This window comes from Etheostoma cragini, chromosome 13 (assembly GCF_013103735.1).
Source record: "Etheostoma cragini isolate CJK2018 chromosome 13, CSU_Ecrag_1.0, whole genome shotgun sequence".
NCBI lineage: Eukaryota > Metazoa > Chordata > Actinopteri > Perciformes > Percidae > Etheostoma > Etheostoma cragini.
Window position 1 is genome coordinate 14,762,401 of NC_048419.1, and position 23,145 is coordinate 14,785,545.

At 39.8% G+C, this 23,145-nt stretch overlaps 2 protein-coding genes across 3 annotated transcripts in view; one reads left to right on the top strand and one right to left on the bottom strand.

The window, feature by feature from the left end:
- Window positions 1–1,041: 1,041 nt before the first annotated feature.
- Window positions 1,042–13,215, top strand: LOC117955692 (serine-rich and transmembrane domain-containing protein 1). Of its 2 annotated transcripts, none has more exons than XM_034890338.1 (2): window positions 1,042–1,215; window positions 12,780–13,215. In XM_034890338.1, the coding sequence occupies exon 2, from the start codon at window positions 12,838–12,840 to the stop codon at window positions 13,177–13,179; it is 342 nt and encodes a 113-aa protein (XP_034746229.1). In that variant the 5' UTR covers window positions 1,042–1,215; window positions 12,780–12,837; the 3' UTR covers window positions 13,180–13,215. The 2 variants fall into 2 exon arrangements, with proteins under 2 accessions (XP_034746229.1, XP_034746228.1); XM_034890337.1 differs by having other exon boundaries at window positions 1,044–1,215; window positions 12,833–13,215.
- Window positions 13,216–15,525: 2,310 nt separating this feature from the next.
- Window positions 15,526–23,145, bottom strand: part of nbeaa (neurobeachin a) — an 85,310-nt gene continuing 77,690 nt past the window's right edge. The window contains 15 exon segments of the mRNA XM_034890339.1: window positions 15,526–17,100; window positions 17,373–17,524; window positions 17,684–17,880; window positions 18,028–18,129; window positions 18,266–18,436; window positions 18,807–18,962; window positions 19,220–19,291; window positions 20,151–20,343; window positions 21,042–21,131; window positions 21,344–21,508; window positions 21,652–21,804; window positions 22,119–22,238; window positions 22,357–22,497; window positions 22,818–22,933; window positions 22,936–23,021. Of these exon segments, the coding sequence (XP_034746230.1) occupies window positions 17,010–17,100; window positions 17,373–17,524; window positions 17,684–17,880; window positions 18,028–18,129; window positions 18,266–18,436; window positions 18,807–18,962; window positions 19,220–19,291; window positions 20,151–20,343; window positions 21,042–21,131; window positions 21,344–21,508; window positions 21,652–21,804; window positions 22,119–22,238; window positions 22,357–22,497; window positions 22,818–22,933; window positions 22,936–23,021 (2,005 nt within the window). The 3' untranslated portion in view covers window positions 15,526–17,009.

The following is a 23,145-nucleotide window of genomic DNA, read 5'->3' on the forward strand; positions in this document are numbered from 1 at the left end:
ATGTTGTTGATTGATAAATCTCTCAATTTAATTTTTTTTTATTCCGCCATAAAAAGCATGGAAAGCAAATAGTAAAAGTATGTATTTTATGTACGTTTAATGCTTTTATTTTCAATTCAGATAAAACAATATTTGTGCAATTTCACAGAACAATGTGCTTAGCTGTAGTCAGAGACATACTGTTAAGAGAGGTTAAAGGATTTTTTTTTATTCTTTGGCTGCCCTTTCAATTCTTATTTGAATCACAATCATTTTGGAAGTACTGGAAGCTGTACATGTCCTTATTTATCTGTTATTTCTTCATTTTATTATATATATTTACATGTTCAAAATAAAATAAACTAATTTCTCATTCATCTGCCAATTTGGGATTTCATCTGAGCAGTGCTGCCAGAATAATGGTTGCCGGTTATTGCTCCCCACTGTGGATATTAATGCAGTTAGCTGAGAGCAGAGAGCAAGGCCGTGTCCCTTACACAAACACTACAGAGATGCAAAACAAAGGGGTTGATTGGGTGTGTGGGAGTGTGTGCGTGCAATGAAAAATATTGATTTATTGGTCAATTATATGCAAACATTTATCTGGCTGCACGTCTACTAATCTAGCTATTTGTTTGGCTATGTAAACTAACTATGAAAAATCTTGTTAACTGTGAGAAATAGTTGCTCAGTGAAAACGAAAGCACAAAGGACAGAATAGATTTGACTGTTAATGTGGTCATTATTGAAAGGTGATGAGCTGCAGTGAAAAAAGAGGGAGGGCAGAGACAGAGGGAGCCACAACAGAGGGAATGACATTTGAGCAAGCACTACTCCCTCTCTTCTCTCTCTCTTCACCACTTCTTAAGTAAAAAAACCTAATTCTTTAGTTACAGCCTTTCAATTAGAGACCGTGTGTATGCGTATGTTCCCTTTTGCCCATTCATAAAGAGAATCCACATCTGACAACCTGTCTACTACAGCTGTCTATTCCAGTTCTAGTGAGTGTGTGTGTGTGTCACACTGAATGACACACAGACAGAGACAGAGAGAGAGCGAGAGAGCGAGCGAGCGAGCGAGAGAGAGAGAGCGAGAGAAAGAGAGGCACTCACAGGGTAGATATCAGCAGGGGCAACAGATCTGGATTTGCTTGGCTGAAAACACCAAACACAACGGGATGGATATCTGCACGACGTGAACAAGACCGAGGAACACCCGCATCACACATTAAAAAAGGTCTGCTACTTTTCCTTTTTCAACTGTTCCATGCATGCTGCTGATGCTTCAGGCTGATTTTCATGAAATGTTTTCAAATGTTTTTAAGAGCCAGACAGAACGGGAACAGTGTTAACCTATTCCTACTGAATACAAAGAGCAATGATTCAGCAGCAACTTTATTCAGTGTATAACTAATGCCCGCAGAGCAGTCGTAACAGACAAACATTGTTACAGACAAATAGGGAGAGATATGGAATAGAAAACACGAAAAATTAAATTGTAAAATGAAGGAAGAGAGACAATTTTCAATGAGACTTGCAGCGGGGAAGAATTCATGTATACATTCGGTCACCAACTTGGGAAATAAGCGGGCTTCCTATGTGGCTGATGAGAAAAAGAGGGACGGAGTGAGTGGTAGAGTGAAGCAATTGCCCCCAGATTGAGATAAAAAGGAGGACTGCATAAAAAGTCTCTTTTAGGGCATCGAGAACAAGACCAAGGTTTGATTTTATTTAAAATGATGTGTGACTCACCCTCTTCACCATAATGAACAGAGGGACAAAGGAGCTGCACACGGACACACAATCAGTATGAAATGTATTGGCAACTGAACTCAAGTAGAGAAATTAACTGAAATGATAACGAGGTGTAAAAACATACACTTCACCGCGGGGATAAACTAGCAGGCAGGCACGTGCGCACAGACACACAGAGTCACGCACAGACACACACAGGCAAAAAAGCTCATTATTTACGTTGGCCAATATCCAATGCGTTTTAACTCAAGTTATCTTTCTGTCAGTTATAAAAAGCACTTTGCAACACCTTTAAGATCTCATCACAATTTAGCTTTTCAAAATCCTTTCTTTCATGCGCTGAACATCTGAGAATCAGATAACTCAACCTACTTGAGGAGACTAAGTGCATTCAGGTTCATATTCCACCTGTTTTTTTTTTATTTAGAGTTGTGTCTGTTATATATTGTCATACATTACGTGTATTACATTTGGATGCAGTCTTTTAAGGGACATTTGAAAGGAAATACTGAAACAACCCAAACTTGAGAGAATTAGATTGGTTGGCGTTGTGTGGGGAAATGGTTGAGAGCTTCTGTTGCATATTGAAACATCACTTTCTTCATATTTTCATCATTCGAGCATATCTCTGACCCCTAAATGGGTCATCTAATCTGTGGTATTTGGGGCTGCAGGGGCAGTTTTCAGCTTTAGGTCTGTATTCAGCTGATCTGGCTCAGAATTAAAAATGTAAAATGTTTAAAATGCAGGCTACTTTTATCTCCTGGCAATGCATGTGGTAGGACTACAGCATGAGACACGCACGCACGCCCACACCAAATGCCATGACATTTTGCCACACATGGTCTTGTCCATTATTCATGAAAGTGAAAGTGAAGCTAATAACTGAATAGACAACAGATTGTTTATCTTGGACGTTAAGGTTTTAGTAAATATTTGCATATGCTGCATGCATGGACAGCAGAAATTCCAATAATGGGTACTGCTATTTTGTGTCACCAATCTAGATATTAAGGTTTTAATTGCAAAAAATACTATGTTAATACCAATGTTCTACGTATGAAACGGAACCGACACGTCGCTGCAACACAAACAAACATGATATTCACACACATTGAGGCATATTTTTAGTTGTGTCATGATTATAATAGACATAAATGTAAGTATAATATAAACATAAATATAAAATAATGAAAATGAGAAGTAATTCATTTGTATTTGAAGGTTACAAAGTGGCTTTTCAACTCATATCATTATTACCTACTGTATTTGATTATCCTATTCAATATTGTTGTGTAGAAATGTAATACAAATACTATTTCTCATCCTATTTTAAGGTACAACTGGCATTCCTTATATTGTGGTCAGTGAGTGTACATACCATCATATTTTAATCAATGTCAATCCTAACCAATTGGGCCTAGACCCAAAACCACATAATTGTGCAAATTTACTTAATTTTATCCTAGTCCTAGGTCAGGGGTCATCAATTACATTTTGATTGAGAATACATCCAGCATCATCATCAAGAATGAAGAATTGAACCTTAAGACCTTTAGAGCATAACACAGCAAAGGCATGCACAGCAAATGTTATAATTTAAATAAAAACAAATTTCCGGCAATCTTAAAACTCAATATGTACAGTGTGTAAAATACACACTGCACAAAAGACTTAAAAATATAAAACCTGTGCAAAATATACTGAAATCAAGAGCACAGGAAATGTATGTGGACAGAACTCATATGACAAATTGTGCCAAATATACACTGAATACTGATAGTCAGGAAGATTATAAGGAGATGATAAGAAAATGAAGAAGGGTGAGAAACAGATTGAGTAACTGGAGCAGAGGAAGCTTCATGGCACAATGTCTCAGGAGGAGTTTTGGTGAACATACTCCGCCAGAAGAGAATGAGATAGCTTAGGGGAGTGATTTGCAGAGATTGTGCAGCTCAGGAAGGAGTTTGATCAGGGCAAAAGGGAGCTTTAGGAGTCCAGGCTGAGTGTCTATAGATACAGGCTGGTTGGGGACTGACAATATGCTTAGGTGGGTGAAGAAGGGTGGGTGAAGAAAGCTGTGGAACTCATGAGAATAAATTCTCTCAAGGCAGCCCACGTTGAAGAGTGTGCAGTAGCGATAGCCAAAAACTGTACAGAATGTATTAAATACTCTTGACATAGCCGAGAGGGCAATGCTGACATTGAAAAATAAATCATAAAAAAGTCAAAGCTGAGAGTGAAATAAAAGAGCTTTTTTTTTTTTTTTTTTTTTAAAGGACCAACTGATGAGCTTCAGACTAGAATATGCAGGGGAAACAGGAGTATGAGGAGGCTGAAAGGTAGAACAGTCCCAAAAGGTAAATGAAAGACAATTTATGTAACAAAAGTCAAGTGAATGCAAGTCAAAAGAACGTCAGGCTTGTGATGTCCAGTCTCAAGGAGGGCGGTCATGGAAGGCTTGATGCGATGACAGTTTTGTTGTCATTACTTAGAATTCCTCAAGGGGGAGGCAGAAACTACACACTATAGCTTTAAAAGTGACATATTTATGCCGATGTGAAGCGTTGTTCGAATGGATTTCGAAAAGTAACTGATAAAAAATTATAATTTGTTGCGGTGGTATCAGCCGGGCGTAAGCACAGGTATGGGTAACCAGTGTTTTGACTACCTCTTGAAGCTCATCAAGAGAATGCTAAGGGTGTGCAAAACAGTAATCAGAGCAAAGGGTGGCTACTCTGAAGAAACTAGAAAATAAGACATGGTTTTAGTTATTTCACACTTTTTTGTGAAGTACATAATTACATGTGTTCATTCATAGTTTTGATGCCTTCAGTGATAATCTACCATGTAAATAGTCGTGAAAATTGGGGAAACTCATTGAATGAGGTGTGTCCAAACTTCTGGCCTGTACTGTACATACACAGCCTCTCCCCTCTGTGCACATAGCGTCTGTCTCCAAGAAAACGGTGTTGACAATTTAGACCTTCCAACCTATAGGGGGAACGAAGAAGAAAAGTGTTTTGGTTACTACTGTAAAGGTGCTGGTTGACAAGTAGCTAAGGCTAATGTAATTCTTGGTGGGTAACGTAAGATTACAACACCGTTCAACACGCTCATTTCATTTTAGTATGTTGTTTTGACCACGGTTAACAACTCTGGGCTAACCCACAAATTCATCAGTACCTGTATAGATAGATGACTAATCTAATGGTAATTTAGCTAGCTAGTATTTGGGATTACACAACCACTAAGGTTTATGCATATGATTGCGTAATGACACCAGAGATATGCAAATTAGTGTATGATGTCATTGCCCCCCGCTAGTGAAGCATCAACTGGGGCTGCAAAATATATTGCTGTTTTTTTTTTTAACAGTCATTGCAAAGTTAACCAACACAATAAACATATCATGAAAGACACTTAAGAGGTTGTTTTCTTTTATTGTTAACTTAAAATATTAGTAGAAAACTACTTAAAAATGTACTGTCAATTCTTTTAGTTGTAGCTTTTTTGAATCAATGTTCAATTTTTTTCAATAAAAGCAAATTTGCAAATTATTTCCTTTAATTTGTTTTTAATTCAACAAGCAGTCTGTTGTATTTTATACTGAAAAATACTGAAAGTCCACTTTAACATCTGTTTGTTTATTGCAAGTATTTCAATATCAAGCTGATACAACAATGTTGTTGTATGTCTTTTGAGCTGTTAAAGACGGGTTCTTCAAGCCCCAAAACAGAACATTAGGGTTAAGCCAGTATCGTGTTACAGAGACTCAAGAACAAGTGAGATTGCAGCTCGGTGGGAGAGAGCTAAAAATGAAGCACAAAGGGCAGAAAAAAATAAATCCAGTCCAGCTTCAAGAGCCAGCAATTTATTCTCTCTGTCTCAGAAAAGCATTAAAGAAGGCTTAGCTGACCAAAGAACTGATCAATGTCACGCTAGTGTTGTGTGAAGAGAATCAGCATAGAGATTGAGGCCCAGTCGGTGACTGCATCCAGCTGACTGAGCAGCAAGCAAAGCATGGTTGCAGAAAATTTCATCTTTAAGAAAAATAAATCCCATCACATTTAGAGGAAAAAGTGAAATAATTTGAAGAGTAACTTAACACCACCTGCATTTTTTTCTTTTTTTCTTCTCACCTTGCTGCAGTGATGTAGAAGTGTGCCCCAGGATGTGGTCAGTACACCATGACATCACTTTTGGGTGTGGATACAATTGCAACAAAGAAAACTCCTGGCCACTCTCACACCACTGATGTGGGGTGTAGTCAGAGGTAAAAGAGAAACTTCTAACTAGAGAGAGAACAATAAAACATTGTTTTCCTGGTGCTCCATCCATTCACACCATTTGGAGACAAAAATAAACTCAGATCCAACATGTCTTGCTACCTCAACCAAATGAAAAGTAAGACATTTTCAACATTTATATAATTTTCCTCAATAGGGATTCATCATTACCCAATAAGCCCTTGGTGTTCTCTGTATTACGCTTGGAGCTATTCCCAAGGAAAAAAAGCTACTGATTCACTTAACATAGGTGTGTGCGTGTGTGTGTGTGTGTGTGTGTGTGTGTCTGACCTCTTCAGCCTCAGCGGGACTGCATGGCATGCCCTCTTAAAGTAGATTAGCTTAAAAAAAGAGGAGAACATACCTTGTTGCCTGGATACAAAAAGCATCATTAAGCCCAATTATCAGCCACTTCAGCTCACAATGAGTCATGTTCATCACAGATGTGAAAACAACATATCATTAACGACAGCAACCTATACAGAGCAGAAAAGAGTAGGAGGGGAATGCCAAGAGGAGGCCAGTAGACAGAGTATAAGGAATTTAAGCGTAACTATCAACAAAATGCAACCTAGGGTCTTTTTGTGAATGTTCCCGAATCAAACTTTTATATAAAAATATGATTAGGACGGAGGTTGCACTTTTAAGATTGACCGTACTTTTGAATGGGAGTGCTAGGGGCACTACTATGATCGCATCAAAATTGATATTTTTAAAACACAAAGAAGGTTCAGCACAACATGAAAACAAGTATCACAAGGGGCTCAACACATCTTGTTTTGTTAATTTTTTTGAATTCAGAACTGTTTCGATTCACAATTAAGGTGGAAAATAAAAGTCGTTTGTTTAATGTATTTGTGTTGATGTTGAAATGGATTTTCAAACATATGGTACTGAAAAAAGTATTGTTAGGAACCAGTATCAAAACAGGCACCGGATCAAAAGATTTTAAAAACGATGTGATTTGTAAATGATTCAACACGCTACTTCATATTCCAGGCCTATAGGTGGCGCTGTTTCTGCTACAGAAATTCACCAAAAAACAGGGAGAAGAAGAGGCGGAGCATGTGCATAAAGCTTGTGTGTTGTACACAAACAGAGTAACCCTAATAGGCTCAATAGCTTCTCCAGGAGGAACACAAGCATGTAGTCTGCCACTGTTGTTCTTATGAGACATCATCAAGGGATAATAGGTTGAAGGCTAGAGGTTGAGGGGTGTGGCAATGACATCATCTCTACGCGAGTATGCGGCTTTACCGCCCAAACAGGGAGACAAGGGCGCTGTTTTCCAATTTTTTCACCTTTGGACCAAGTTCCAAAAAAGTGTGTCTTCAGTCAATACGTTTACAGGATTTGTTTGGAAGATTGGCCAAAACCATGCAAAACATGTGCATTTGCATCAAAAAGCGTTTTCGCGTGGATGGTCCCTAAGTCAACAAAAGCGACAAGACAGTTTTTGATTGGGCTGGGAAGGCGACTAGGAGTATTTGATGAAGAAAACAGACTTAGGGGAAGAGAACATGCAATCAGAGAAAGAGCAGCACATTCATTGCCCTCATCATTATGCTGTGTATATCCCTGAAGGTACAGTGGGCCTTAAATTAAAGAAAGCAGAGTTCTAGTCAACTGTTATTAACCAGAGATAGACAAACAGAGAGAGAATAAAAGGGGGTGAATAAATGAAGAGGAAAAGTCTTTGAGGATAGAGTGGCTTGCTTCAACTTCAAAAGCGACAATGCTAAATAGGAGATAAAGAAAAGTGTGTACCATTGTAACATTACATTGATAAGTGTTAGAGGCTCAGAAAGAAAAGTTGGATCCAAACACATTTACAGTGCTGGAGTTGATTAAAAAGATAAATAAAAAAACATCTTTTGTAAATTGATCTTAATGCCTTAATTAAACAAATCCAACCTTTTAAAAGGACACCAATTTCTTTGTGAATGAAAAATGAATTATAAATAAATGTTCCTCCTTTAAATACAGGGGGCATAAGTATACACATCCCTATGTTAAATTCCTATTGAATCAGGCACATAAATATTTTTAAGGGCCATTTATTTCATGGATCCGGCATACAATGCATCTTGATAAAGTTCCCTTAGGATTTGGAATTAAATAGCCCCACATCATCACATACCCTCCACCATAGAGCAGGGGTGCTCATTACGTCGATCGCGATCTACCGGTAGATCAAAGGCAGTGGGGGTAGATCGCATGGCATTAATAAATAAATAAAGATGTCAGCCTATCATCCATCCTCACTATGCCACTATACCATTTGTCACTTGATTGACACACAGGACAACCAGTCTAACGTCTGATCTTTTCTGACACATGGGTCAGTACGCATGTGCACGCAGCAGCGGCAGAATTCCAGCAAGCTAGCGAGTTGCAGAGTTAGCCTAGTTAAGTTATTTCTACCAATCTCAAAAAAGGTATAAAAATGAGTGTGGGAGCTGGCCCAAGTAAAAAGCCAAAAACCTACCACTTCCATACAGAATAGGAAGAGGACTTTTTTTTTTCACAATGTGCTATTTAAAGTGCAATTGCCTCATCTGCAAATCTACCACTGCTGTTCAGAAGAAGGGAAATGTGGAGCGTCATTTTCGGACTGTTCATGAAAGCTACGTCACCGACTTCCCTCTGAAAAGTGAACTGAGAAGGAGAAAGGTGTAAGAACTAAAATCCCTGTTGTCTGGACAGCAGGCCTTTTTCTCACAGCTTACCACAAAAGCAAAGACCTCCACCAAAGTATTGTTCCGTGTGAGTCACATCATCGTTAAACACAAGAAGTCCTTCCAAGACAGAGAGATGATTAAAGAGGCATTCGTTGAAGCGGCTGATTTATTGTTTCAAGACTTAAAACAAACCTGACATAGTATCTTCCATCAAATCTCTCCAGCGGTCAAGGAGTAAAGTTACACAGCGCTGTGAAGCAATGGCCGAGGATGTGACCGAGAAACATTGGAGGGGTCTCGCAGATTGCGAGTGTTTCTTGCTGCAATTAGACAAGTCTACAGACGTGAGTGACACAGCCCAGTTGTGTATTTTTATGGGCTACCCTTTTTGAGAAGACGCTGAGGTGGATTTACTTGCATCAGAAAATGCCACACTTTTTCACCTGAACTGTCTGCAGTGGAGAATGAGATCCTGACGCTGCAAGCTGACATTTAGCTCCAGTCTAGGGCTCATGGACAGTTTTGGAACTTGCTGACAGAGGAAAAGTACCCCAACATGAGGAAATGTGCTACCTCCTTGACCGCATTGTTCTGCTCCACTTATTTATGTGAGTCAGCCTTTTCCCACATGAAGACTATAAACTCCAAATCCTGTTCCACCATGACTGATGATCATTTGGAAATGTGCTTGAGGCTGACTATCAGCAGCTCCTGTCTGGACTATGCATCCCTGGCGGATTCCATTCAGTGCAAGGCGTCAGAGTGAGATGATGACAAAAAAATTCACAGTTGTATTGTGCATATGGGTTAATGCCGTTATGCAAAGTACACCAACTTATATTGTACATTTAATTTTCAATATATTTATAAATAAATATATGTTTTGCATTTTCATAGAAGGTAGATATGTTTGACTTGGTCATTTTTAAAAGTAGCTTGCAAGCTGAAAATGTGTGGTCACCCCTGCCATAGACATAAGCATGGGGAACGTTACATAAGATCATCTCTCAATGCAAATCAAACCAGCTATTAAGCTAACTGAAATAACATCATGCCAATCTCTAGGTATGGTAAATGGTATGTGATGACATAAGAAAGAACATTTATTTATTTACAATCCATTATTCATTCACAAAGAAAATTGGTGTCCTTAAAAGGTTGGAATTTCCTAATTTGATTTGAATTAAGGCATTAAGATCAATTTCCAAAGAATGTTTTTTTAATTATCTTATTAATCAACTCTAGCATGGGTGTGTAACTTTCTCAACCCACGGTATATTATTATGATTTAAAGGAGTGACCTGTGCAAAACATATCGATGACAATAGTCATTGTCACTTCCCAATCTGAGTCAAGTGCAGCCTATGCTTCACATTTGTCGCAAAAGTGAAGCATGTGCAACTCACATCAGCACTTGACTCACATCGGGCAGCGACACCCAGCAAAGTTGTTCAAAACATCATCAAGAGGCTTTTGCATCAGTTCTATCGCTCTTGACTGTAAGCCTACGGCTGGTAGTATCCTGTCTTGTTATAAACTTCTCATAATACTTCAATGTAAAGGCTCAGTGACGTTAACGCTACTTGACATGTGCCAACACTACACCACTCAATAACATGTATCTGTCAAAATACAAAAAAAACACATTAAACATATTTTCATACCACTTGACATGAGAAAGACTCTCCGTGTTCCACACAATCCGCATGCAATCATTAACTGTTTGCCTAACTTAGCCGACTAATTACATCTACAGGCTTAACTCTGTCCGAATTCCCAAATTAGTGTATATGTCATAGTAAAAAGGTATAAAAAAAACACCAGACAAACTGACATATTACCTAAACATTCACCGGGCTTTAGCGAAATGGCCGTTAACGTTGGCTAATTAATACTTTCCTTGCTGGCGGCGCTAATCGCTAATGCTATTCACTAACACCTAGCTAACGTTATTCGGTATGCTAATCGCTGATGCTTCCAGCACATACCCATATCCCAGCCTGGCATGTAGCGTTTAACTAAAATGTACAGTATAATTTCCGAGCTGAACAAGTTTTCATAGTGTTCACAAACAGTCCAACAGTTCAATCATGGTTATCTTACCTGTGTTATCTTACCTGTGCAAAACATGTTAATGAATCAACAGTGCGATGAACTCAGTCTATGGGTGAATTCGCTCGTGACTGTGATCGATGCTGAGCTCTAAACGCCCTCTGCTAAACGTTTTTCGCACAGAGATCATTTAAAAATGGGGGGGCTTCTAATATGCATCTAGTATTTTCTAAATCAGTTTTCACACAGTAGCCTGCAATGTACTGAAAATGGTCTATTAACCCCTTAGGGCCACACATGCAGTTAAAGTATTGCGGCTCAAAGGCATGTATGTATAAGGTAGGCAAGGACAGAGCTGGAGGACGGTTCCACACGTGTGTTGGAACAGAGTGCTTCCGGGACTGGGAGGCTTTTCAACGGTATTTAAAGAGGTACATTTCATTTAGGGTAACGTTCTCTAAAGGTTGCAACGTTAGGGCAACGTTCGTTAAAGGTTGCAACGTTAGGTCAACGTTAGGGGAACGTTCTGAGAACGTTCGATGTAACCAAAAACTAACATTCCTAGAACGTTAAGAAAACTTTCCGATCCACCAACACACAACCAAAACAGACCAAAACACAACCAAACCTAACCTTCAGGGAATGTTCCGGCAACCAAAAACGAACGTTTCCAAATTGTTATGGGAACCAAAAGGATTATTCACTGTAGGGCTACAGTGAACATAGTAGACTCAACTCCCCTAAATATATAATGTGACCAGGCTCACATTTGGGCCATGATGAAATGTATAACCATGTAATGGAGAGAAAGGAGGGGAGACCTGGCAGATAAGAAAGAAATGAACACACGCCATTGTGAGGCAAAGAGTGTGTGTGCTGACCCCCTGCTTTCATTCTAGTAGGCCTAGTCATGGTCAATCATCATTCCCTTTGAAGTGTCTTTCTCTACTTTCATATATCAAGTCAAGACACAAGGCTGGCCTAACCAAAATACAAAACAGCCTCTTTTGCTCTCTGTCTCTCAGCAACATGTCTGCACCACAATGCTCAGTCTCATCTTCTAGTCAGTTGTGGGCCATGCCCATGCAGTTATTTGCAGTGGAACATTATTAACAATATCAGTGGAGGAGGGCTGGGTCTCAGCTGTCTTTGTGAAAGCTGATTATGAGGAATTTAATTTAATCAGATAAGGATGTCTTCGTTTATGAGCACACGCGGCTCCAGGCACCAAGCCTGACAGGCCTTTAATGAGACATGCACTCCCCCTGCTGTTACTCTTAGTAGTTTATATAGTAGTTTTTGTGATTAGCCAGATATTTATTCAGATGTTTAATCTTCTTTTTTTGCAATCAATTTATATATACAAAATATATATTTAGACACCCAGATATTCTTTCTTATACACATGGGTGTTGGACTGTGGGGAAAATGGGACTAAGTATGAGGAGGGCCAACATTCCCCCCCACTTCCGATCATATTCTGTGTATAGTAAAATATTTAGCCTACCTTTGTAGACTTGACTGTGAAACGTCCAAAGATAGTATATTGCTTGATTATGGGTAATTCATACAGATTTATTACATTAAGACATGCTATGATGATAGTACCTTTTTGCTTTTTTGAATGCTGCAAATACATATGTTTCCATGTTATTTAGCTACAGTTTATGATCTCCTTAGCCCTGAAAACAAGTGTTTTACCGTAATGGTAGATGGGTAGGGTTAACCATCTAGGGCAATGCACAAAATATTTTTTTTATCAATAAATGCTAATATTTGTTCTGCATCTGGGGCCTCTTGAAGTAAAGTGGCACAATTGTAGACGTGCTCTCTGTCTTTTAATCTCGGCCAAAGCTGAGGACGTGGATGAAAGCGCTTGTTTCAGCAAGCATCTGCCATGCTGAAGTGTCCTGGAGGGAGAAAATAAATTTGTGGCAGCTTCAGCAGACAAGAGATAATTTCTCCTACAGGCCATTTAAATTATGAATTTTGAAGTGTCTTTCTGTTTTTTTTCCCCACAATAGATCTCACTATTCTTTCTTTTTTTTCTCTCATGCAAATCTATTTGGAACATCAGCCAGGATGTCAGGGATGGACGCCCTGTTGATGGACCGTAACGAGACTGATATCTCTCCAATAGACAATGGGACTTTCCTCCGTTTCTCCCCAACCTCTGCTTCCACATCTGCGGCTGCCTCGTCACCAGGACATCCGGCCAACGTTTACGTTTATGTGTGGCTCTTTCTCGGCCTGCTGGTATTCCTCCTGACGCTGCTCATAATCTCCCTCCACCGGCTGAAAAACATCATCTCCTCCTCATCATCTGTCCCCGATTGCAGCAGCGAGGGCGGGAGTTCCTTCACCAACATGGAAATCTGTAGTATCTCATCTCAGAGGTCCACCATCTCCTCACTGTCCACCTAAGGGAGATGGGATGGAGCACATAAAAACACAGAGACAAACAGAGCCTTCTCACTGTGACATACAAATACAAAAACACTTTGTCAGCCACAAAGAAGCGGACAGCATGGCATTATAGCACATTCCATGCATGCATATTCTAACTCCGGTTGTCCAGTGTGTCAGGTACGCATGCCCATGCAATTTGCATAGGCACAGGTGAAATATAGCAAACAATGTGATGAAGAGTTATTGATTGGTGACACTGGCTGAACCCTTTTGAGCCTTATTTCAACAACAAAGACAGAGTAACTTGAGAATTGCTCTTCCTCAGCAGGAAAAAACAAAGGAACTATTATCTTTCCTCACTGTTTTTGTAAAGTTAATTTATTGTACCGTACCTGTCATATTTACTGTGGAACAAATATTTCTTTATAGTGCATGCACAGCATGTCTCATAATATCTGTAGACTACAGTACATTGCCAAATCAGAACTGCAATAATATTTAAGATCATACATTGTACAGAAATGCATGCTTGTGTCTCAGTTGTTCAGTCAGTTTTTGGGATGCTGTGATGTTTTTTTTTTACCGCATAGCAAATTTCTGTATCATTCCACTGGGGAAAGGACAAGACATCCTGCTGGGGATGTCAAGGTGAGAAAGAAATGAGGGCTGTGAGTGCCCAGATAGCTCAGTTGGTAAAGCGGACGCCCATATTTAGAGGTTTCCTCCTCAACGCAGCGGGCTTGGGTTTGACTCTGACCTGTGGCCTTTTGCTGCCATTCCCATTCTCTCTCCCCCTTTCATTTCTTCAGCTGTCCTGTCAATGAAGGCCTAAAATGGCCCAAAAAATAATCTTTAAAAAGGCATTAAGCCTCTGTCTGCAGCTATAGACCAGGTCAAAAGTGGCATAAACAAGATGAAATTCAGTTCCTGAAAGACAGCTTCAGCAATAGGTGACTGAAGCTCAGAGAGCTCTGTGCAGCTGTCAGTCTTGTTTGTATTCCAGGTATAACTACAGTAATGGCTGTTTTGGCTCAACATACATCATTTTTGTTTTAATACTGTAAGATGTTTCTTTGACATAGCAACATAGATACACACTCTAAAGAATTTATTAGAAAAAAGGTTCATTCATTTTTGTCACACTTTTCCATAAAATTCAATAACAATGGACGGGTCAGAGAGCAGTGATGATGGCTACGAGGCCACGGACAAGACAAGGACTCACATCTGTCAGTGTTCTTATCAACAAATCCTCACTTTTTTTCAGTTGATGACACTGTGTCAGCCAAACTCAGAAAAAGAGTTTACTAAACCAGTGTTAAAACCAGCGTTTACTATTGGTTCATTATCTCAGCTGTTGACAAATATGTATAGTTATTATGTCTAGAACCTTATGTTGTAGAACGTTTGTTTTCAAGTTAACCGAGAAATAAACTCATTGTTTTAGCCTGGTGATGTTAAAAGAATAACTTCTTGACTTTGTTTTGTTATATTAAATCTCACATTTTCAGTTCTAGTCTGCAAACACGAATCATTCAGTGGAAGTAGATTTCATTATTTTCTTTGCATGATTTACTGTACTGGATGTAACTGCAAATCGGACTTTTGTCCCTGGGTTAAATGAATGTCATTAAGGATTTCCATTCTCTCTTACACATTGTACATGTTCTCTTTTTTCATGCTTGTAAGGGATGTATTTTGAATTGCATCTCTGTTTGATCACGAGGTCAACTGCATAAGGTGCTTTAATATCCTGTTAAAGGAAACTCCCAGCACCATGAGCCCAACAAGTCTACAGCAACTTATGCACGCACGCATTGACCAACCTCACACCTGAAACTTTACACAGTTTATCTTTAAGAGGCTCCGCAGGAGAGGTTTTGAGTTGCATGCCTTGCTTAAGGGAACTTCAGCTATTTCATTGATTTGATTAAAGCAGGAGACAATGCAGGACCAGATCCCACAAATGGAAAAAGCATACAGCCAGTGCTGGAAAAAAAAACTGCACACGTTAAACTTACAATGCTCTCTATGTCTTACATCTGTGTTCTTAGGAGGTGCTGCACAAAATGACAGGCAGTAACAGACTGAAATGTGTCTCTTGAAATCATCTGAAGAAGGAAGATTTCAGACTGGTGTCTACTGAATGCAACAATAACACACGCTTGTGAAGCAGAAAATAACCTTTTAGGGAAAAGAGCATATTTAACCAATAAAAAGTAAAGTCATCAAATTCTTTGCATATTTTATTTTCTTATCATGATTTTTTTTTTCAACTCACACATGTCATATTTTACATCTTTGCAATAAAACATGAATACAATAGTTTTTAGGGTTTCATAGATCCAAAAATATTTAACCTTTTTTTGGATACATAAGTTGAACCTGTCGATAGAGTATGTGCATGTGCGCATTTGATCAAGATGGCTTCACACATACATCTCTTATTTCATCCCCTGTCCTCCCTCTTTCCCACCTCTATCAGCTACAGAATCATGATATTGCTTACAACTGTGAGGTTGTAAAACCTAATAATCACACATGAGCTCAACGCTTTAAATACAAACATCAATGCACAAATATTCCCGAAGGGGAAATGGACCTAAACGAAATGGCAGCTGATCAGAAAGAACCAAGCTAATAAATAATAATATGTGATTGGTGCAAAGTGCAAATACAAAACAAACTTTTACATTGATTTGATTCTTCTTTTTTTTTTAAATTAACAACAAATGTGGGTAAGTGAAGCTTTCCTTTGCGCGTTCAGTCTTATTCAGCTGTTTAAGTTTTCTATCAAGCCTGAACCAAGACTTTATGTACATATTTGACAAAACAATCACCAAATATACAAAGGAAATCAAGTCAGTCTTGTGGTTGTCATCCTTGGTGGCACTGGCAAGATCTCTTTATCATTACCATCTCCGGCAAAATAATCACCATCCTTGACACTGCCATTATTATCATCAGTCTTGTCAACATTATAATAATAATTATTACACAGTATTTTACATACAGCAAGTCATTAATAAATTAAAGGTGATAAGCGCAGTTTGTGTAGTGAAAGAACATGTTTAGACTCTGAAGGAAGCAGAGCCTTATTTACATAAGAAGTTAACCCTGCTGCGGGTAAAAAAAGAAAAAAGGGGAAGTTAACATTATAAAATAAAACCAGATAAAATCAGATAAGATGAAATTCTAATAAAAACATAACCCAAGGCAATTTTTCAAGGGTACATTTTAAGATCAGGCCAATAGCACCGGTGTTCGAACAGTGGGTCGGGCTGGATCAATTCTGACCAATTCTCATCAGTTTAGACACATTGTAGGAGTCTTAATTTATAGTCCACCCAAATAATTCCCAGACTGAACTCCCCTCAAATGAAAAGTAAAGAACAAAATTGATAAAGAAGAAAAATATAAGTGAAAAAAAAACGTAGGTTCTTTGTCTGTGAAGCATTAAGCGTACCAGGAAGGGTAACTGCACCAGTCCTGTGAGTGGTACGGGTAGATCGACCTCTACAAGGTCTGCTTGACTTGCTCTTCTCCCCCGTTCTGCAGTCTGTCTAGGTTTTGGTGTGTATCTTCGGGGTATTATGGGTCTGTGGTTACATACGTGTGTGTACGTACACGTATGCACAGAAGAAGTTATTTCCACACGCGCTGCTGCATCCAGAACTCAAGTAAACTTCACAAAGGAATAGAGTCTAAGGTCCAGTACTTGTTTTCCCTCGTCTCTGTACCTTTAGTTTCCCCGTGTTGCAGATAAACAGCAGAATGCATCACCTCCCCTTTTCTACTTGTTCTTCTCTCCTCTTTCCATTCTCCTCTTGATCCCGCTGTTCACTTCAGTACCTGTTCTGGTGTTCGTAGTGCCAGCGGTTGAAGTCTATGTTGAACGCCACAATGCTGCCAGACGCCATACCAGTGATCAGAGTCCTGAGGGCAGAGCACACAGGAAGTCACATCTAGAAACCAAACTATGCAAACAAAATACTTTTTAGGGTTGCAGTGCATTAATCATTCCCTGGGCCCTGGGCCTCATCTGAAGTGTGAATAAAATAACTGCCCCATTACTAATCATTCAGTAACCGCTGCTGCCCCCTTTGAGGTGATGCAGTTTACCCAACAACAGTAGTTCTTATGGGTAAAAAAGGTGATGCTGTCTGCATCGTCTTCTGTCTGTCAGAGTGGCACTCTATCTGTTTCACCTCTGGTCATGTGAGAGATCCATGGCACGGATCCCTGCGTCACAGCCCGGATAGATGTAAAGCTGTTTGAAGTCGCACGCCTGCCACACTTCCACAACTCCGTTATCACCTCCTGTCACCAAGTTCTGTCCGTCGCTGCTTAACAGGATCGCCTGGAGAGAGAAAATAAGAGACAGAGAGTTTTCAAAGAGGCTCAAGGGCTTCAGTGTGTCAGGATACAGTGTGTTGGATGTTTTTATGTAAATAAGGACAGTATTTATACATTAACATACACCAAAAATAATATTACAGTATTAACTCAACATCCTTACCCGTGTGGAATCGTTGACCTCCATTTGTGCCAGCAGTTTTCCATTTATGCTGAAGTTGCAGAAACGACCTCTCTCATAGTAGATGATGCAGTGGCCTTCGCTAGACACTGAGATGAGGCGGGGCCGCTGACAGAGCTCTGGCCCCTCCAGGGCCCTAAGCAGGTCCCCTGTGATGGTGTGGACCAGGCACGGGCCCTCTGAGGATCAAGATCAAAGCAAGATAATAAAAGAAATATCAGTATATTTGTTTGGAGAAATCATCCCAACCTCTAACAGCAATTTAGAAAACAAACTTTGTGGAAATCACTCTTAAGCCCAGACTGCCATAATAAAGACGCACAAACCTTTAGCTCCACTTATGACCAATCCCAGCTCTGCACAGACAGACACACACACCACCTCGTGGTCATGTCCTGTCAGTACTGCCCTGGGAGCAGGGTAGTCACCTGGAAGAGAAAACTAAGTTAGAGACACCATTAACGTCTGGGAGCTTTGGTGTTTTCTGAACTAGGAACCTACTCATGTAAAACAGTGAAATAGGCAAACATTCACAAATGTTGTTTCCACCATGTCGCCACTCACTATTGTTAGGGTTGTCCCCAATAATGTGGTGTCGTCCACTCCAGTACCACAGAAGAAGAGTGGCATCTCTGGAGCCTGACACGATGTAGCAGTCTCCACCGATGTAGGACTCCGATCTAGCCAGACACGTCACCACATCCCAGTGGCCAAAAACTATCTGGGTCAGCTTTCCTGTGGAGAGGAAGGAGGAAGATGGCTAAGTCAGTTTGTGCTCTCAACCCAGATTTTTGAAGGCAATGGTTGCTTTACTTCAAAGACAAGTTAAACTAACAAGTAAGCTAGTTATTAACTAGAGTGTCACTAAATCTAAATCAATAAATCTCTGGACCGATAAATAGAGAAATGTACTGTATGCCCAGGTGCAAATGTAAAAAGAGTGTTGTACTGTGTGTCTTCTTTATATCAATAAATCTAAACACAAATCTAAATAAAATTGCAAATGCATGACTACATAATCCACATTTAAATCTGGACCTCAGACAGAATCAAAGCATACATTTCTACCATGCTCAACATGTTTCAGAAATACTACAAAACCTACCAGTTTCAGTGGAGTAAACACGGAAGCTCTTGTCCCAGAAGCCGCAGACCAGAATGTAGCGGTTGTCGGCAGTAACCACAAAACAGTGTGTGTTAATTTGGATGCTCTGGTCCACGAGGTCCGTGATCTGACGCTTGTTCACGCCCGAGTTGTTTGCTAGACGGGAGCACAAAGATGTCAGTAGGTTTAAAAGGGCAAAATAATGCGCTATTTTTCACAAGTTATCACATGAACTCTAACCTTTCCTAATCTTTCATCGCTCAGGTTATTTTTGCAGCCTCTGTTGTGGCAATGTGTGTACATACTCCCCATAGTATCATGTGGTATACTGACTTCAGTCCCACTTCTTGTGTCATTAATAGTATCATTACATAAAACAAATTAAATCTGCTATAAAGATGTTTTGCACTGACCTATGAGAGGGTCCATCTCAATGGGGAGATGATGAGCCTGCTCTAGGGAGTATCCTGGAGCTCCACGGAGGCCTGAAGGATACAAGGATCAAACATTAAACAGTCACACAAACACACCCGTACATTCACACATCATAAAATAGAGAAGGATAAATGCTGAACCACAACCTCGCATATAATCCCCTGGTTGAGAGCTCTCTGATGCAGGCTCATGTTAAAAAAAAATAAAAGCCTCAAAAAGAAAAGTCACTTGAGCTGCTTTATGACCCCCATAATTACATTTTCACAATTAATTAACCTACTCCGCTGTGCTAATGAGGTCATGAAAAGTTAATTGAGGATTTAGTTAACAAATATTTCTCTATCAACACTTGGACAAAATAAGGGTAAAAAACTAAATACAATCCAATTAAAATCGCATCAAAAACTACCACAGAAACGAACTAACATCTCACTGGGTTTATAAGCACTACAGACTTTCATGAAGTGGTCTTAATTGTATAACTACAGATAGTATTTTTATTATGTCATTTATATGAATATGTTTGATTAATCCTTCAGTTAGTTTAAAATATGTCTGAAAATGGTTGTAAATGGTATCACAAATTGTATCACAATTTCATACAAAAAAAAGATGTTTTTAAATTGCATTTGTCCGATAAATCATCATAAATGACCTCAACAACTAACTAATTAACTTATTAATTCATTGAGTAATCATTTCAGCCCTATTATGAAAATCTTGTTACTGTACTATCTACAGATTGGAATAGTTTAGTTTCAGAAAGTTCCTCAGTTTAGCTTAAATAACAATATTGTATACTGTTGTTGTAATGTTCCCTTTTTTCAAAGTGGTGTAAAAAATATGTATAACTGAGAATGTTAAGATTCAAATTCCATTTTGTAGATGATTCCTTTATCATGCACTCACCGACTGTGTTGTGCCAGCGGTTGACAGCAAACAGCCGGCTACATGTGACAGTGACGGCGGCCGGTATGCTGAGGTGGGGGAGCGTGTTGGCTGCGACGTGAGTGACGGGAGAGTTGGAGGGAAACTTGAGCACCATGATGACATCCTGCTGCATCTGATCCTTAAACATCAGCGGGCTCTGGGGAAGGAAACACTGGTGAGACAGACAGAGAAAGAGAGAGGGACAGAGACGAAGAGGAGGCCAGAGCGGGGAGGGAAGGTCGGGGGAGAAAGGAAGAGGGGAGGAGGACGGGAATGGAAACGGAGGAAGAGGAGGAGACAGAACAGATGGAACAAAGGGAAGGTAGGGAAAAGGTATATTAGTGGGAGCACAGGGTCAGAGTAGGTACACACACTGAGGGTGGCTCTAGGGCTAGGAGAGGAGGTGGAGGCACTGCTTGGTCGGAGTTCAGGACTGAAAGGTTTGGGTTGACATGGATGGCTCTGATGTGGAGACACTAAGGCCTCGTTCTGCTGAGGGTAGCACGAAGGACAGAGATACTAAAACATGATTACATACACTTGTATGTAATAATCTCTTAACTGGTATATAAGGATTAAAATATGTTGTAAATATAAAAAATAAACTCCACAGCCTGTCTATGAAAAAGAGAAACATTTGGAAAAATTCTCTCCCTGTTCCCAAAATGAACATTTTCATAATAACAACCTCTCAATAAAATAACATGCAAAAAGAAACAATTAAATATGTATACTTCTGTTATGTACTGTATTTCAGTAGGTCGCAGCTGAGGTCTTATATGTGAGTACAGCTGACTAGGAGTTTTTTGTAAGCTTATATGGAGAATACTGTTATGAAACTTAAACCTGAAATACTATTTGTATTCTCACCAGATGCATGGCGGAGGAGCGAGGTGGGTGTGGCTCGATCAGCAGCTGGGAGGGGATCTGACCACACGCCTGGATCTGGGACTCAATCACCTACAGTCGCAGAGAAAGAGATGGGGTTATAAACCTGAAAAACATAACCCTACCCACTTGCACTCTTTACTTTACTCTCCCTAATTATGCATGTTTTTTTTAAGGGAGCCATATAGCGGCATGAGGAACTCATGAGGGGGATATTTCTGCACTGTAATAATATTGGACATTTGTGAGTCAAACTAGAGGGATGTGTTGTCGTAGAAACTGACCTCACGTTGCACAGCATCTGCATTGTCTAGGTTGATTGCTCCCTCATAGGACAAGAAGTTGAACACGTTGAGTGCTCGAACTGCTTCTGGCCCTCGCTGCTTGTAGCCAAATATAAGATCAATCCACTGGTGGAGCTGGCACGACACAAACTCGCTCTCCAACGCCTGGTTCAAGTAACGGGTGTAAAGAGGGAAAGAAAGAGAAGAGTCAAGAATACGTTCAGTGTCTCTCTCAAGTGGATTTAAAGCAAAAAGAACTAACATTCCTTTTTGCTTTTTACGTTTAAGGAAAGAAGACTGTCCCTCACCATCCGGTTAATGCGGACAAAGTCTTCCGGTTTCTTGGCCCAGGCGGGAAGCTCCACGTCACACACAGAGACTCCATCATCACGCACCCCGAGCTCGTACTCATTACTGTTAACAAACATCTCGGGCAGGTAGTAGAACTCTGGGATCAGTTCCTGATGGACATGACAGAAACACATTGGTTAGTTTAAATAACTCATAACTTCCTAAAATTATCATTCATTTGACAAACTCTGTGACGGTATAAAATATTAAAGATGACACACATACAAGTTGTTGTCACCAGTATTTTAATGACTTCCTCCAGAGCTAAAAATACTTTCAGCTATTAACCGTTTCAAGCAAAGGAAATAGAATTGCTTTACTGTAAGTACTGTGTTAAACTCTGAAACTGTACTTATTGTGTATTTAATGTTCAATATGTTTGCTGATGTACGGGACATTCCTTTGCCTCTTTAGGAATAGTTACCTTGACATCAGCCGTGTCCCTCTGACAGTTTCTCCACGAGCAGCCGATGCCAGAGAAGGCCCTCTCCGGATGGTCAAACTTGTTATCGTTGGCGTTAAGGAAAAACGTGGTAAAGGGCTCCTACGGGAATATACAAATAGACAAATTCATAAAACAGAATCCTTGTGTCTCTCCTGTGTGCTCAAGTTGCGGCTAAAGGTTAAAGTCTGTAACTGTGTAAAGTGCAGCAAGTACTTACTATTCTGAGCATCCACATCAGTGTTGAATGAGCAGTGGAGTACAGGGTTGTGTAGTGGTGGGGAGGTGTGCTGTCGTCGTCCCACGTCTCGTAGCGTTCTGCATAAAACGCTGCTCGCTTGGGATTCAGTGCACCGATTGGCTGGAAGAAACCAAGGAAAACAACGGCTTAAGTCAATGATTACACAAGAAATCATACATGCAGTTTTTCTCGTCATACATTGAAAACTGTCAACAGTTGAACAATAAAACTAACAAGCACATACTTATTCTGATCCTCTGTAGGAGGAGATAAAGCAGGAAATTACACCCACAGTGTTATATGGCTTTGCTTTTTTCTTACTCTAACTGGTGTGAGCCTTGGTGTACAAGTGGTACGGCATGACCAGTATTTTACCCTTAATTTGGGTTTATAGCATCTGCGCAAATGCTATTCATTGTGTGTGTTAGGGGTGCTCTAACCTTGGAGAGGTCTCTGAAGTTGCCAGGTAGAGTCAGATCGAGCTCCTCTGAATCATAGTTGGTTAAGACCCAGGGGAAGATGGGGTACTGGTTCAAATCATTATACGTCCTCCCTGAAGGGACAAAAGATGGATGAGAGAGGAAAAAAATGACAGTGATTTATTATAGTTGTGTCACGAGATGGTTCCGCACTGATACAACATGCTTTATTGTCAATTACTAAGTCAGTTTGAGTTTTACATAAAAAAATTAATACATGCTATAATATTTAAAGTGTCAAAAAAAGTCATTTACAGCACTGGTACTACCAATTTTCAGGCTTCAACAT